General features: G+C 36.7%; 1 protein-coding gene across 2 annotated transcripts in view; it reads left to right on the forward strand.

Annotated features, from left to right (window-relative positions):
- Nucleotides 1-18,283, forward strand: part of HEPH (hephaestin) — a 75,641-nt gene that overhangs the window by 35,049 nt on the left and 22,309 nt on the right. For both annotated transcript variants that reach the window (XM_032592211.1, XM_032592210.1), the window contains exons 12-14: nt 1,770-1,983; nt 3,839-3,978; nt 4,792-4,923. In XM_032592211.1, coding sequence (XP_032448102.1) covers nt 1,770-1,983; nt 3,839-3,978; nt 4,792-4,923 — 486 coding nt within the window. The remainder of the gene's footprint in view (nt 1-1,769; nt 1,984-3,838; nt 3,979-4,791; nt 4,924-18,283) is intronic.

Below are 18,283 nucleotides of genomic sequence, written 5' to 3' on the forward strand. Positions count from 1 at the left end.
AAGCATTTAAAGCATTGGAGCAATGTGTTCTGAATAATATTCGTTAAAGAGAGCCTTGAATCCTATGTGAGGAATGGTTGAAGAAGGAAGGGGAAGAAGCAGAGAAGAAATTTGGAATACTACTAAAGTTTTCCATGTGATAGATGATGGTGGTTTTGACTAGGGGAGTGAGGGTGAAAATGAAAGGATAATTTTTGAGGAATAGCTGATAAGATTTACTGATGGAATAGATGTGGGACAGTAGGGGACAGAGAAGAGTTGGGGAGTAGTTGTGGAAAGAAAAGAGTAGAATCTTTCAAGAAGTATATAAATGAGTGAAAAACTCTTTCGTAAAGAGAGGAGCACTTAGTCCTTAACCATGTGGTTTAGAGGTAAAATGAGATAAAAATAGAGAGGCCAAGAATGTAGAAGTCACTGTGGGCCAGAATAGTCATGGAGAGATTTCTAGAAGAAATGAAACATGAGTAGGGTCTTGGAAAATGAGTGAGCTCTCTTAGGTATTTTGGGGAGGGGTGGGTGAGTACATTCTAGGGAGGAACAACATGAGCGAAAATTCCAAGATAGAAATGAGATATGTGATAAGGGATGTCAGGGACAGCTTTAGTTGGATCACTAGGTGCATTTGGCACTGGATCATAGTCTGGAGCCACCTCATAGAGGCCTTTGAAAGCCAGGAGAAAAGAATTTGTAGTGATGGGATAGGTAATGGACAGCAAGGGAAGGAATGATGAAAAAAAAATGTTGTAAGAAAGTCATCTTCTCCTGATTAACATTCTATAAGCCTTAATGTTCTTGACATAGAAAGACTGGGGCTTGATATCAGTTCCAGGCAGCTCCACAACTCTCACATTTAAGCCTGGTATCCAAACCTTTTATTATAAAAACCTAGGTAAGGCCAATCCAAAGCCCTCTGATATAAGCATCCCTATAACCAAGTTTTTTGTTTGTTTGTTTGTTTGTTTTTGTTTTGGGGGGTTCTATTTAAGCCCACATTTATTTCCTTGATACTTGGTAGAAAATAGAGACACTGGTCAATGAATTGTTTGGAATAATAATTATTACAATTTTATTTACGTATTTATAACTTTACTTATTAAAATTTACTATGTATTATGCTAAGCAATGTGTAAACATTATTATGTTTAATTCTAAAACAGCCCAGTGAAATAAGTAAAATGACTCCCATTGTACCTCTGAAACATACAGAGGCTTAACTTACTTCAAGTTATATAGCTAATAAATGTCAGATAGGGTGACCAACTATCCCACTTTGCTCAGAACTGAGGATTTTTCACAGAGTATGGGACTTTCAGTGCTAAAACTGGGAAAGCCCTGGGTTAACAGAGAAAAGTTGTCCATCCTGGAGGCAGAGTTTAGTTTTAAACCTAAACAATGGTAGTTTTGCAAGCAGAGCTTCTTAACCTCTGTGCTCATTGCTTTCAATACACTTATAATAATCTGTGGGGAGCCTAGATGGCTCAGGTTCTTGGGTTCAAGCCCCATGTCAGGCTCTGAGCCAGCAATCTGTTTTGGATTCTGTGTCTCCCTCTCACTCTCTCTGCCCCTCCCCTGCTTGTTCTCTCTCTGTCTCCCCTCTCTGTATCAAAAATAAATAAACTTTAAAAAATAATAATATTTTATCCAATGCATAGAAGAACCTTATTTGAAACTACACACTCTGTGCAGTATGCCTAGAGAGAGGCAGGGAATCCCCCAGGCGCTATGCAGGGATATTCAGATTCAGGTTTTGCTCTCTGTTCTTTCTTTAGGGATATTTGAGATTTACTGCCAAGCAGGCAGCCATAGAGAATCAGGGATGAAAGCAATCTATAATGTCTCCCAGTGTCCTGGCCACCAACCTGACTATCATCATCGATACCAGGCTGCAAGAATCTACTACATCATGGCAGAAGAGGTGGAGTGGGACTATTGCCCTGACAGGAGCTGGGAACTGGAATGGCACAACCAGTCTGAGAAGGACAGGTAAGGCTTCAGAAAATAAGATATCACACTTTCAGAGACTCTGCATCATTTTACCAATAAGGAGGATACTAAAATTCTGAGAAGAGGACTTATCTAAGGTCACGTAATAGGATACCAGGAAATCTGGAACCGGTGGTGGAATGCAGATAAGCTGGAACTCAGCACTTCTTCTATGTTGCAATGCTATAGGCCTGAAGTAAAAGATCTTATCCACACCGTCATGCTCTTAATCTTTGCCTCTTTTCTTCTGGTAGCTAGTAGCACCTATACCAGAAGTTAAATTTTGTAGAGGTATCACTCAAAAGACTGAACACCCCAAGCTTACCCATCACTTGACAAAATGTCATTAAGCTACAGGCTAAGCTGTATAGCAGAAAAAGCTCAACATAGAGTGCCTTACGTGAGTTATAATTTTATTTCCTGCTCACATACTAGTATAAATATGAACAGACCAGAACCAGTAGTTAAACTAATCACTCGTAATACATTCTTTCATCTCTGTAGCTAAGATGCCGATTTTTGTTGTAGAGATTCCAAGCTATCACAAAAGGAGAAAGCAGTCCAAGGCAAGCATCACTGTCTATAAGACAAGGACCTAAAAGTTGTAGACATCACTTTCTCTCATAATCCATTATCATGAACTTATTAATGTGGCCATACCTAGCTGCAAGAAAGTCTGGGACTTGGAGGTGGTAGATGGTTGGACAAAATGAATGAAGGGGAGGGTGATGTACAAGCTTCCAGTTAAGGAATAAGTAAGTTATGGAATAAGGCACAGCATGTGAAATATGGTCGATGATTTTGTAATAAAGATGTATTGGCACAGACAGTAACTACACTTGTGGTAAACATAGCACAAATATATACATTTATCAAATCACTAAGTTGTACACATGAAGCTAATGTAACATGGTATGTCAACTATAGTAAAAATAAATAAATAAAGCCTGGAAAATATAATCTATGGTTAGGTGGCCATGTGCTCAGTTCAATCTAGGTGATTCTATCATTAAAAGGAAGCAGAGGAGAACAGAAACTGAAATACAGTTTATCAATTTCCACTACAATTTTGGTGCTCTCACAACAATTTAGCAGTTCTTGCCTTTTATGTTGGTTATTGATTGTTGACATTTCCTTGCTAAGTTGTTCTGAAACCTAGAAAAAGTGAATTTTCTTCCCTGGGCCTTAATTTACTCACCTTTAAAGTGACATGATACAGTTAAAAGAAATTGACTAGAAAGAGATAAGGAGGAAGCAGCAAACTTGAATCCAAGTGCATGATCCCTTGATACCTTCTGGCTGACAGTATAAATGAAGATAAGTTCTGTTACCTCTGGACCACTGATTACACCTCTACCTATCTCATTATGTTATTGTAAATGTCAAATGATAAAATGAATAATAAGGTATTTGTAAACCAGAAAGCATCCCTTAAGGAGGAATCTGTAAAATTCCATTTCCTCCTTACCTCTTCCCATTCCTTACTCAGCAGCAGCAGCAGCAGCAGCAAAAGTTAGTACTCTCCTTGCACCTTGTACCTTGTCCTTTTGTCAAACTGATTCCATCTGAGAAATCACTAAGACTGGAGTTAAGCCCAGGGCTTCTGATTCTTATTCCAGTGTTCTGGCCATATTAATTGTACTAAAAATTCCTATCTGGATTATGGTAAACAAGGAAACATTAATATATACTTAAATCTGCTATCTTTACTGCAGTTATATGACCAATGTGGTGGGAAATCTGACATTAGAAGGATTCTATTTGTGATATGATGTTGGGTCTGACTTAGCTTTCTCATAAGTGAAATTAAGGAGTCGAAGGCCAGGTGATGATACCACTCTTTGGATTCCACTAGTTATGGTCACATTTTCCTGAGCAACCAGGATGGACTCCTGGGTTCCAGATACAAGAAAGCTGTATTCAGAGAATACACGGATGGTACATTCAAGATCCCTCGGCCAAGGACTGGACCAGAGGAACACTTGGGAATATTAGGTGAGTTCTTCCTTGTGTTAGAAGTTTATGCTGATCCTAAGGATGCCATGTCATATAAGGACCTTTTTTTCTTTCAATTAGTTTTTCCTTATTATATAATGGAACAATAGTCATATATATTTTTTTAAATCAACCATAAAAATAAGCAATCAAAGGGAGGATTTATTAATTTTTTTGTAACATGAACCATATTTTTCCAGGAATCTCTCTAGGGATGTTTGATTGTGATAGATTTTTTAAATATACTAATGATAGGGGAACTTAGTAACATGAAAGAATAGGAAAAGCACTGTACAGGGAATCAGTATTACCCTTGAACCCAGTTTAGTTATTCATACAATTTATTCACTTTTTATGGGCCAATGAGTTTCCTCATTCTTGTCCTCACAGAGAAGAAACCCATTGGCCTTTACAGAGACCCCAACATTTTTTTACTCTGTGCTAAACTCCTTACTGACAATGATTCCACAGAGCCCTGATTACCTAGATCCTTGGGATATTATAGATAATAGATAGATAGATAGATAGATAGATAGATTAGATACATACATACCTACATACATACATTTGGGGTGGTAAAATAAGGATAATTGGAGCCATAATTTTCTTGTTGAAGTATCCTCATCCTGTAAGTAGCAGTATCAGTTAAAGGGCTTCTGGATTAAAAAAAAATGGAACTGGTCATGATTTTCAGTCTAATGACTGAAAACCTTAATTCTAGAGAGCTCCTCTGTGTGTCCATTCTTCAATTCCTTTAGTACCCTTGTTCCAACACTCCACTAATGAGACTTTTCCTTCTTTTGCATATTTTAGGTCCACTTCTCAGAGGAGAGGTTGGTGATATTCTAACTGTGGTGTTCAAGAATAATGCCAGCCGCCCCTACTCTATGCATGCTCATGGAGTGGTAGAATCTAGCACTGGTTGGCCACTGGCTGCTGATCCTGGTGAGTTGAAACACTTAGCTGAAGGGATAAAAGATGTGTAGCACCTCTGCTTAAGCCTTCTGACTTGTTTCTTTTTTTTAAATTTCTCTTTGAGAACTTAAAATATAATATTAACCAGGATAAAGTCACAGCCTGAGTTTGTCTCTATGAAACACTCATTTTCAATTTCAGAATAGGGTACTTAGTTTCACCAAAGAAATGCCTAATATTGATCACACATGGAGCATTATACTGGCCTTAACTCTGGATGCATATTGAGTTTCTCACCCTCTCTAGATCTGAAGTTAATCTTGGCTATAATGTGAGCTTCTAAACATGATTAGAGAGCGACATGTCCCATACCAAAAATTGATCATTAATCTCAGTCATAGATAAGGTTCTTGTCATCCTATTACAGGCTAAGTTATAATCCCATTCATATACTAGGTTTCTAATATTAAAATGTAGGGTGATCATAATCTTGACCACATTGTCTTCCATCCATTTATTCATTGAGTAAATGCTTGCAGGCAGCCTAGTTGGTGCAGAAACAATTTTAGAAGTTATGGATGCAGTAGGAAATAATACTTGCTCCTACCTTTACAAAACAGGCAATTATTATAGACAGACAAATAAACTGGTAATTATAATTCTATGTTTTATGTGTTAATAAGAGTTCTTAAAGTGTGCTGGAGAGGTATAGAAAAGGCTACCTAGGGAGGGGCGCTAAGATGGCAGGGTAGAAGGAGGACTAAAAGCTCCTCTCATCCCTTGAAAAAAAAAAGCTAGATAATTATCATATTATTCTGAACACACAAGTGATCAATCTGAGGATGGACATAACAAACTACACAAATAGAGAAAGAAAAGAGGCCACATTGAAGAAGGTAGGAAGTGTGAAGACACAGTTTTGGGGAGCAACAGATTGCAGTTGCTTCAGAGGGGAGCAAGCCCTGGTATCAGGGAAAGGAAGACAAGAGTGGAGCACATAGGATAACACACAAGGAGAACATTTCCCAAGGCCACTGGTTGGGAAAATTAGAGGGGCTGGTTTTTGTGAGTCCTTGTAGCCAGCGGTGCTTGAAGACTGGAGTTTTAAAGGTCATTGGACACCTAAGTCGTGCATGGGGGGAGACTGTTCACTCTTCTTGGAGTGCATCTGTGAGAGGTGGTGTTCACAGAGATGCCTCTCTGGGTACAAAAGAGCTTGCAGGTGCCATATACTTCCTCCACTCCTCAGTATATGAGCAGAGCCCAAAACTGGCTGCCTAGCCTGCTTGCTCCAAGTTCCATGCCCCTGTGCTCTGGTGAAACTGACCTTCTTGGATTAAACTGCACCAGTACCAGCATGGTAAGACCCTCCTAAAACCAGCAAGGGCCCTGGCCTACAACACATTCCTAAAGTTTGGAATTTTAAAGGTCAGCAGGCTTGGTTGGAATAGAGCCTGGAGGGCACTGAGCTACTACTGTAGAGAAGGAAGGAAAACAACTCAGACATGGATAGCATGAAAATGGCCATCTGAAAAATACCTGAGATGCACAGGGGGGAGATTATTCACTATTCTGGGAGTACTTCCCTGAGAATATCAAGCCTGAAGACCACTCTTCATGGACAAAGGAGATGGCCAGCACCATTTGGCTCCCCACCTTCAGTGTAAGCTCAGACTCACCTTCAGTAAACAGCACAGTGCTGAAAGTGCCTGCCTAACCTACTTACACCAAGTCCCACAACCTGCGCTCTGCCAGAACTGCCTTTCTCAGTCAAGTTTGCCTCAATCTGGGACCTTTCCCCAGAAGACCAACAGAAAACACCATGCACACAATGTCTCTGGACCAAAGGGTTATACAACATTTCAGTTCTAGTGGAAGTAGCATCAGTTCTCATTTAACAAGCAGACCAGTACACACCTAGTTAAAACTCAGCACACTCTGGCCAAGGTCCAAACCCTGCCCAATTCAGGGAAGGAGATCTTCTGCGGAGGATTGGCCTGAAGGATAGAGCAGCCAAAACACAGCAGCAGTGTGCACGCAGCACACACCAAGGACACTCCCTAAAGTTCCAGGATCTGGACAGTATATGGCCTCTTCTTCATAAAGCCATTACTCTCAGTAATAGAAAACATAGCAGGCTTATCTAACACAGAGAAGAAGACAGCAACTTAGACAAAATGCCAAGATGGGGTAATTCATCCCAAATGAAACAAAAAGATAAGGTCACGGCCAGAAATCTAATTGAGACAGATGTAAATAATATGCCTAATGGAAAATTTAAAGCATCAATCATAAGGATAATTCTGGACTTGATAAAAGAATGGAAGGCTTCAGGGAGGCTGTTAAATCAGAGATATAAGAGTTACAAATCTGTCAGAAATTGAAAGCACAATAACAGATTCAAAACAGACTAAGAGTAATGAACACAAGAGTGGAAAATGCAGAGAAATGAATACATATAGAAGCTAATAATGAAGCTGAACAAAAGAAAGAATTATGTAACACAAGAATAGACTTAGTGAACTCAGTGACAACATCAGACATAATAACATTTGTATCATAGGAGTCCCAGAAGAAGAAGAGTGAGAAAAGAGGGCAGAAATTTTATTTGAGCAAATAATAGAAGAAAACTTTCTGAATCTGAAGGAGAAAACCAAACATCCAAATCCAGGAAGCACAGAGAACTCCATCAAAATCAACAAAAGCAGGAAAACACCAAAATACATTGTAATTAAATTTATAAAATATTAGCTATACAAAAAAAAAATCCTAAAAGGACCAAGACAAAAGAAGTCCCTAACTTACAAGAGAAGACCCCAAGGTTAGCTGCATATAACTCAAAAGAAATTTGGCAAGATAAAAGGGCATGATATATTCAAAGTGATGAATGGGAAAAATATGCAGCCGAGAATAGTCTATATAGTGACACTGTCATTTAGAATAGAAGGAGAGATAAAAAGTATCCCAGACAAACAAAAACTAAAGGAGTTCTTGACCACTAAACCAGCCATGGAAGAAATATTAAAGAGGACTCTTTTAATGGGAAGGAAAGATCAAAAGTGACAAAGAAATAAGGATCAGAGAAAATCCCCAGAAACAATGACAAAACAAGTAGAAAAAAACAAAAACTAAAGGAGTTTTTGACCACTAAACCAGCCATTCAAGAAATATTAAAGGGGACTCTTTGAATGGGAAGGAAAGATCAAAAGTGACAAAGAAATAAGGATCAGAGAAAATCCCCAGAAACAATGACAAAACAAGTAGGAAAATGGCAATAAAAACAAACCTATCAATAACTCTGAATGTGGCACCTGGGTGGCTCAATTGGTTGAGTATCCAACTTTTGATTTCAGCTCAGGTCCTTATCTCATGGTTCATGGGATCAAGGCTCACACCAGGCTCCATGCTCATGGTGAGGAGGCTTCTCAGAAGTGCGACCAATTTCTGTATATTGATTTTATATCTTGCTACATTGCTTAATTACTGTTATCAGCTCTAACAGTTTTTTGGTGGAGTCTTTCAGGTTTTCCATGTAGAATATCATGTCGTCTGTGAAGAGTGAAAGTTTGACTTCTTCTTTGACAATTTGGGTGCTTTTAATTTCCTTTTGTTATCTGATTGCTGATGCTAGGACTTCCAACACTATGTTGAACAACAGTGGTGGGAGTGGATATCCCTGTTGTGTTCCTGAAAAACTGAGAGATTTCCCCATTAAGGATGATATTAGCTGTGACCTTTCATATATGGCTTTTATGATGTTAATGCATGTTCCTTCTATCATGACTTTCATGAGGGTTTTTATCAAGAAAGGATGCTGTATTTTGTCAAATGCTTTTCCTGCATCTGTTGAAAGAATCATATGGTTTTTGTCCTCTCTTTTATGAATGTGGTGTATCACATTGATTGATTTGTGGATATTGAACCAGCCCTGCAGCCCAGGAATGAATCCCACTTGATCATGGTGAATAATTTTTTTAATGCACTGTTGAATTTTGTAGTATCTTGTTGAGAAATTTTGTATCCATGTTCATTAGGGATATTGACCTGTAATTATTTTTAGTGGGGTTTTGTTTGGCTTGGAAATCAAGGAAATGCTGGCTTCATAGAATGATCCTGGAAGATCTCCTTCCATTTTTTTGGAATATTTTGAGAAGTATTGGTATTAATTCTGCCTTAAATGTCTGGTGGAATTCCCCTGGGAAGCCATCAGCCCCAGCTTTCTTATTTTTCAGGAGATTTTTGATAACCAATTCAATTTCTTTGATGGATATGGGTCTCCTCAAACTTTATATTTCTTCCTATTTGAGTTTTGAAAGTGTGTTAGTGTCTAAGAATTTGTCAATTCCCCCCCCCCCAATTGTCCAGGTTGTTGGCAAGTGATTTTTCATAGTATTTTTTTTTTGTATTTCTGTGCTGTTGGTTGTGATCTCTCCTGTTTTATTTGTGATTTTATCTATTTTGGTCCTGTCTCTTTTCTTTTGAGAAGTCTAGCTATGCGTTTATCAATTTTGTTTATTCTTTCAAAAAACCAGATCTTGATCTGTTCTGTTTTTTTTTAATCTATGTTATTTATTTCTGCTGTAGTCTTTATTATTTCTCTTCTTCTCCTAGCTTTGGGATTTCTTTGATGCTGCCTTTTTAACTCCTTTAGGTGTAAGGTAAGTTGTGTATTTGGGACATTTCTTTCTTCTTGAAATAGGACTGGATTGCACTGTATTTTCCTCTTAGGACTGTGTTTGCTGCATCCTAAAGAGTTGGACTGTTGTGTTTTCATTTTCATTTGCTTCCATGTATTTTTTAATTTCTTCTTTAATTTCCTGGTTGACCCAGTCATTCTTTAATAGGATGTTCTTTAACCTCAGTGTATTTGAGGACTTTCCACATTTTTTCTTGTGGTTGATTTCAAGTTTCATAGTGATCTGAAAATATGTGTGGGATGATCCAAGTCTTTTTAATACTTGTAAATGGCTGTTTTATGACCCAGTATATGATCTATTTTGGTGAATATTCCATGTGCACTTGAGAAGAATGTGTATTCTGCTGCTTGAGGATGAAAAGTTCTCAACATATCTTTTAAGTCCATCTGGTCCAATGTGTCATTCAGAGTCATTGTTTCCTTATTGATTTTCTACCTAGATGTAAGTGGAGTATTAAAGATATTAAATATAAAATTATTAAATTAAAATTATGGTTTTATTTTATATACATGTTTATATTTGTGATTAATTGATTTCTATATTTGGGTGTTTCACATTGGGGGCATAAATATTTACAATTGTTAGCTCTTCTTGATGGATAGATCCTTTATGATATAATGTCCTTCTACATCTCTTGTTACAGTCTTTGTTTTTAAATCTAGTTTTTCAGATATAAGTATGGTTACTGCAGCTGTCTTTTGATATCCAGTAGCATGATAGATCATTCTCCATCCCCTCACTTTCAATCTGCAGGTGTCCTCCGTTTGAAAACTAGTCTCTTATAGTCAGAATATAGATGAGTCTTGTATTTTATCTATTCTGAAGCCCTATGTCTTTTGATTCGGGAATTTAGTCCATTTTCACTTAGAATGATTATTGAAATATATAAATTCGGTGTCATTGTATTATCTATAGGTTTTGTGCTTGTGGTGATGTTTCTGGTCCTTTGTAGTCTTTCCACTAACAGAGTCTCCTTTAGGATCTCTTTCAGGGTTGGTTTAGTGGTCATGAACTCCTTTAGGTTTTGTTCATATTGGAAAGCCTTTATCTCTCCTTTTATTCTAAATGACAGTCTGACTGGATAAAGGATTCTTCACTGCATGTTTTTCCTATTCAACACATTGAATGTTTCCTTCCACTCCCTTCTGGCTTGTCAAGTTTCAGTGGACAGGTCTGCTACTACCCTTATGTGTCTACCCTTATAAGTTAAGGTCTATTTGTCCCTATCTGCTTTCAGAATTCTCTCCTTATCTTTGTATTTTGCCAGTGTCATTATGATATGTTGTGGTGTTGACCTGTTTGTGTTGATTTTGAAGGGAGTTCTCTGTGCCTCTTGGACTTGGATGCCTGTTTCCTTTCCCAGATTAGGGAACTTCTCAGCTATAATTTGTTCAAATAAGCCTTCTGACCTTTTTTCTCACTTTTCTTCCAGAACTCCTATGATATGGATATTAATTAATTTCATGGACTCACTTAGCTTTCTAATTCTCCTCTCATAATCTGGTAATTTCCTTTCCTTATTTTCAGCTTCATCATTTTCCATAATTTTATCTTCCATTTCACATATTCTCTCCTCTGCTTATTCCATCTTCACTGTCACTGTATCTAGTTTATTTTTCATCTCACTTATAGCATTTCTTAATTCACCTTTGCTATTTCTTAGGTCTTTGATATTTGCAGCAAGAGATTCTCTGTTGTCTTATAATATTTTTTCAAACCAAGCTATTAGTCTTATGTCTATTATTCTCAATTTTTGTTCAGATATATTGTTTACATCTGTTTTGAGCAATTCTCTGGCTGTTATTTCTTCTTGATTTTTTTTGAGGAGAATTCTTCCTTTTCATCATTTATGGTAGGTTTATGTCTTTTACATGTTTTAATAGCTTGTTATATGTCCTGCACCTGCAAGTGCTACTATATTAAAAAAGGGTCATACACTATACAGGGCCTGGCACTTCAGGGAGAGTTTTTGGAGTGTTTTGCATGCACTCTTATTGCCTTTTGGCTGCTCTATCCCACTGGTCAGTCATCTACAAAGCTTTTTCTTGCTTGTAGTGGTGGAGTGTTTGGACCTTCACCCAGGTGTGGTCTGATTTGTTTATTGAAGTAATCCATTACATGGGGAAATGCAGACAAGGTGGCTTACTCAGCATAACCCGGGTGAGCACTCCTACTCTAACCCCAACTGGGGTGCAGGAGCAACTCCTCTACAGTTAGCCCAAAGGGTAGTCCTCAGATGCAGAGCCATGAGGTATCTCCTTGGGATTCTCTCTCTCTCCCTCTCTTTGCCCCTCTCCCACTTGTTCTCTCTCTCTCTCAAGTTAAATTAATAAATAAATACTCTGAATAAATGGAATAAATGCTCCAAAGACATAGGGTGTCAAAATAGAAAAATAAAGGACCATCTTCCTACAAGAGACTAATTTTAGACCTAAAGAACCACAGATTGATAAAGAGGGGATATAGAAACATTCATTATGTTAGTGGATATCAAAAGAAACCTGAAGGAGCATTACTTATATCAGAACCTAGACATTAAAACAAAGACTGTCACAAGAGAAGGGCACTGTATCATAATAAAGGAGATTATCCAACAAGATATAACTACTGTAAATATTTATGCCTGCAATTTCTGACACCAAAACATACAAAACAATTTAAACCAAACATAAAGGAATTCATTTATAATAATACAATAATACTGGTGGATTTTAACACCCCACTTACATTAATGTAGAAATCATCTAAACAGAAAATCAACTAGAAAAGAATGGCCTTTAATGACATGCTGGACCAGATGTATTTAACAGATATATTCAGAATATTTCATTGTAAAACAGCAGAATACACATTCTTCTTTAGTACAGATGGGACGTTCTCCAGAATAGAACACATATTGGGCCAGAAATCATGCATCAACAAGTAGAAAAATATTGAGACCATATCATACAAATTCTCTTATCACAATTTTATGAAACTTGAAGTCAGTCACAAGAAAAAATTTGGAAAGACCACAAATATATGGAGGTTAAACAACATGCTACTAAGCAATAAATGGGTCAACCAGGAAATCAAAAAAGAAATAAAAAATATACACGGAAATAAGTGAAAATGAAAACATGACAGCCCAAAATCCTTGTGATGAAGCAAAAGCTATCACAAAAGGGAAGTATAAAACAGTAGAAGAAAGAAAAAATCTCAAATAAACAATCTAACCTTACACCTAAAGGAGCTCGAAAAAGAACAACAAATGAAGTCTAAAACTAGTAGAACAATTAAAATAAATATTAGAGTAAAAATAAGTCACATAACATCTAAAATAAGAAGAAAAAAACAGAACAGGCAAATGAAGCAAGGTGCTGCTTCTTTGAAAATATTGATACAATTTATAAAGCTTTAGACTCACATACAAAAAAGAGAAAATACACAGATAAATGAAATTACAACTAAGAGAGAGGAGAAAAACAACCAACACCAGAGAAAAAGAATTATAAGAGAATATTATGAAAGACTATATGCCAAAAAATTTGACAACCTAGAAGAAATGCATAAACTCCTAGAAACATATGAACTACCAAAACTGAAACAGACAGAAATGAAAACTCAAACAGCAGAATAATCAGGGAATAAATTGAACTAGGAATGAAAAATCTTCAGAGCCACATAGTTTCACAGGTGAATTCTATCAAACATTTTAAAGAAGAGTTAATACCTATTCTTTGCAAACTATTCCAAAAAACAGAAATGCAAGGAAACTTCCAAATTCATTCCATGAGACAAGCATTACCCTGATACAAAAACTAGATAAGACTCCACTACAAAAAGAGCATAGACAAATAACCCTGATGAAAACAAATGAAAAATAAATAAAATTCTAACAATCCAAATCCAAAAGTGCATTAAAAGAAACATTCAGGGGTGCCTGGGTGGCTCAGTCAGTTGAGTGTCTGACTTCAGCTAAGGTCATGATCCTACAGTTTGTGGTTTTGTGCCCTGCATTGGGCATTATGCTGCAGACAACTATGAGCCTGGAGCCTGCTTCAGACTCTGTGTCCCCCTTTCTCTCGACCCCTCCCCCACTCGCACTGTCTCAAAAAGAAATGAACATTAAAAAAATTTTTTTAAAGAAACATTCACCATGATCAACTTGGATTTATTCTTGGGATGCAAGTGTGGCTCAATATTTGAAAATCAATCAATTTGATACACCACATTAATAAAAAAAGATAAACATATGATCTTCTCAATAGATGTAGAAAATGCATTTGAAAAGTACAACATTCATTCATGATAAAAACCCTCAACAAAGTAGGGTTATAGGGAACATACCTCAACATACTAAAGGCCTTGTACAAAACAAAACACAGCTAATATCCTCAAGGAGTAAAAACTGAGAGCTTTTCCTCTATGGTCAGGAACAAGCATAGGGATGTGCACTCTCACCACTGTTATTTAAGATAGTAATGGAAGTCTTAGACTCAGCAATCAGACAATAAAAAGAAATAAAAGGAATCCAAATTGGCAAGGAAGAAGTACAACTTTCAGTAATTGTAGATGACAAGATATTCAATATAGAAAACCTGAAAGACTTCACCAAAAAGTTACTATAACTGATACACAAATTCATTAAAATCACAGGGTATAAAATCAGTGTACAGAAATCTGTTGCATTCTGTACACTGATAATGAAGCAGCACAAAGAAATCAAGGAATTAGTCCAATTTCCAAATACACCAAAAAGAAGATGTGTAGGAATAAACCTAAGAAAAGAAGTGAGAGATCTGTAGTCTGAAAAATATAAAACATTGATGGAAGAAATTGAAGATGACAAAAAGAAATGGAAAAACATTCCATGCTCATGAATTGGAGGAAAAAATATTGTTAAATGTAGATACTAACCACAGCAATCTACACATTTAATGCAATCTCTATAAAAATACTACCAGCATTATCCACAAAGCTAGAACAAACAATCCTAAAATTTATATGGAACTACAAAATACCCCCAAAATAGCCAAACTTATCAAAGAAAAGCAAAGCTGAAATCATCACAATTCTGGACTTCAAGTTACACTACAAAGCTGAATTTATCAAAATAGTATGTTATTGGCACAAAAAAAACAGACACATAGATCAATGGAACACAACAGAAAATCGAGAAATGGACCCACAACTATATGGTCTATTAATATTTGGCAAAGTAAGAAAGAATATCCAATGGACAAAATGCAGTCTCTTCAAGAAATTATGTTGGGAAAACTGGACAGCAAAGAATGTCATAAACATAAGCAAAGAATGAAACTGTACCACTTTCTTACACTATACACAAAAATAAATTCAAAAGTGATTAAAGACCTAAATGTGAGACAAAACGCTAGAGAAGAACACAGGCAGCAGCCTCCTTGACATCGTCCATAGTAGTTTCTTCCTAGATATGTCTCTGGAAATAAAACAATCAAAAGCAAAAATAAACTATTGAGACTTCATCAAAATAAAAAGCTTCACAGTGAAGAAAACAATCACAAACTAAAAGTCAACATGCAGAATGGGACAAGATATTTGCAAATGACATATATGATAAATGGTTTGTGTCCAAAATATATAAAGAACTTATCAGACTCAACAACAAAAAAGCAGATAATCCACTTTGAAAATGGGCAGAAGACATGAAAAGAAATTTTATCAAAATATACAGATTGATAACAGACACATGAAAAAATGCTCAACCTCACTCATCATCAGAGAAATACAAATCAAAACTCCAATGAGCTATCACCTCAAACCAGTCAGAATGGCTAAAATTAACAACACAAGAAATAACAGGTGTTGGTGAAGATGTGGTGAAAGAGGAACTCTGTTACACTGTTGGTGGGAATACAAACTAGTGCAGCCATTTTGGAAAACAGTATTGAGGTTCCTCCAAAAAAAGTGGAAAATAGAACTGTCCTATGATCCAGCAATTTCACTACTAGGTATTTACCCAAAGGTTACAAAAATACTAATTTGAAGGGATACGTGCACCTGGATGTTTATAGTAGCATTATCAACAGTAGGCAAATTATGGAAAGAGCACAAATGTTCATTGACCAATGGATGGGTAAAGAACATATGGTGGGTGGGTGCGTCTGTGTGTGTGTGTATGTGTCAAATGAATATAATATATAATGAATATTACTCAGCTATAAAAATAATGAAATCTTGTCATTTACAACAATGTGGATGGAGCTAGAAGATATTATGCTATACGAAATAAATCAGTCAGAGAAAGACAAATACCATGTGATTTCACTCATATGGAGAATTAAGAAGCTAAACAAATAGATATATGGGGAAAAAGAAAATAGGAAAACCAAGTAACATACTCTTAACCAGAGAGAAAAAACTGATGATTACCAGAGGGGAGTTGGGTGGGGGGATGATTTAAATATATGATAGGTATAAAGGGGACAATTGTGATGAGTACCAGGAGTTGTATGTAAATGATGTTACTAAATTCTACATCTGAAACTAATATTACACTTTATGTTAACTGGAATTTAAATAAAATTTGTAATGAAAAAAGGACAAAAAAGAAAAAGTACCTAATTAATGTTTAGACTGTCAAGGGTAGTTTTCCAGAGCAGATGATACATCAGATTAGATTTAAATCAGTAGTTTTCAAAATTTAGTAAATTTCTGGGATCAATTTCAAGAATATTTGATTCATTAGGTTTGGTATGGGGTTTAAGAATGTGTTTTTTCAAAGGGTACCTGGGTGACTCAGTCAATTAAGAGTCCAACTCTTGATTTTGGCTCGGGTCATGATCTCACAGTTCGTGAGATTGAGCCCAACATTGGGCACTGTGCTGACAGTGTGGAGCCTGTTTGGTGTTCTCTCTCTCTGTCTCTCTGTCTCTCTCTGTCTCTCTCTCCCTCCTTCCCTCTCTTTCTGCCCTTCCTGTGCTCTTGAACTCTCTCTTTTTCTCTCTAAAAAAAGTGGTTTTCAAACAAGTTTCCAGGTAATTCTTGTGTTGATGGATCAGAAAAACTCAGAGCAATGTGAGAACCACTGATCGGAAGGATATGAAAGAGCATACAGGTAAAGGTATAGTACAGAAGAAGCACAGAGAAAAAAAAAAGTTCGGTTGTAGGGAATGCAATATGTAATGACCTAGTAAGAGTGGTGATAGTTGGGGTAGAGGAAAGGGGATAGGCTCTAAAAAAGATCAATGAAGTGAAATCAATAGGATTCAGTGACTAATTGAATATTGAAGGGGAGAAAGTAAAGGATTTTGGAAAGATACCCAAAGTTCTGAAATGATACCCACATTTTTGGCTTTAAGAACCTAATAGTGATGTCAATATCCAAGATAGGAAACATGGGGAGAATGTGACGTGGGATGGGGGAGATTGGATAATGATGTGTTCATTTTTGACTTTGTTGAATTTGAAATGTTTGTAAGTCAACCGAATAGAGGCATCTAATAGTCACAAAGGTCTAAAGCTCAGGAGAAAGATAAAATCTGAAAGAATAGATTTGAAAGGCATCAACATTTAAGTATAATTGAAACCAAAGTAACGAACACAACTTCCTTAGAAGAGTACATTAATGAAATCATAAGAATCCTAGAATAAGACCAAAGGAAGACCTATTTTTAAGGGAGGCAATGATTAAAAATTAAGCCTGGGGAAAAAGTGAGTAAGACATTAGAAGAGAGAAGATGGTGTCAAACATGTTAAAAAGATAATGTCAAGGGTGAAAAGATCAACAATTTCAAGTGCTTCAGAGAGGTTAAATAAGAATGGAAAATTTCTCATTGGATATAGCAAAAAGGGAGAGGCTGCTTATTTTTACTTGGTGGAAAAGAAGTCATATTAGACTAGGATTAGAAAGTAATTGGAAGATAAAGCACAATTTCTTTATCCATTTATCAGTTGAAGGAGATTTAGGCTCTTTCCATAATTTGGCTATTGTTGAGAGTGCTGCTATAAACATTGGGGTACAAGTGCCCCTATGCATCAGGACTCCTGTATCCCTTGGGTAAATTCCTAGCAGTGCTATTGCTGGGTCATAGGATAGGTCTATTTTTAATTTTTTTGATGAACCTCCACACTGTTTTCCAGAGTGGCTGCACCAATTTGCATTCCCACCAACAGTGCAAGAGGGTTCCTGTTTCTCCACATCCTCGCCAGCGTCTATATTCTCCTGATTTGTTCATTTTGGCAACTCTGGCGTGAGGGGATATCTGAGTGTGGTTTTGATTTGTATTTCCCTGATGAGGAGCGATGTTGAGCATCTTTTCATGTGCTTGTTAGCGATCTGGATGTCTTCTTTAGAGAAGTGTTTATTCATGGTTTCTGCCCATTTCTTCACTGGAATATTTGTTTTTCGGGTGTGGAGTTTGGTGAACTCTTTATAGATTTTGGTTACTAGCCCTTTGTCCGATATATCATTTGCAAATATCTTTTCCCATTCTGTTGGTTGCCTTTTAGTTTTGTTGGTTGTTTCCTTTGCTGAGCAGAAGCTTTTTATCTTCATAAGGTCCCAGTAGGTCATTTTTGCTTTTAATTCCCTTGCCTTTGGGGATGTGTCGAGTAAGAGATTGCTACGGCTGAGGTCAGAGAGGTCTTTTCCTGCTTTCTCCTCTAGGGTTTTCATGGTTTCCTGTCTCACATTCAGTTCCTTTATCCATTTTGAGTTTATTTTTGTGAAT

This window comes from Lynx canadensis, chromosome X (genome assembly GCF_007474595.2).
Source record: "Lynx canadensis isolate LIC74 chromosome X, mLynCan4.pri.v2, whole genome shotgun sequence".
NCBI lineage: Eukaryota > Metazoa > Chordata > Mammalia > Carnivora > Felidae > Lynx > Lynx canadensis.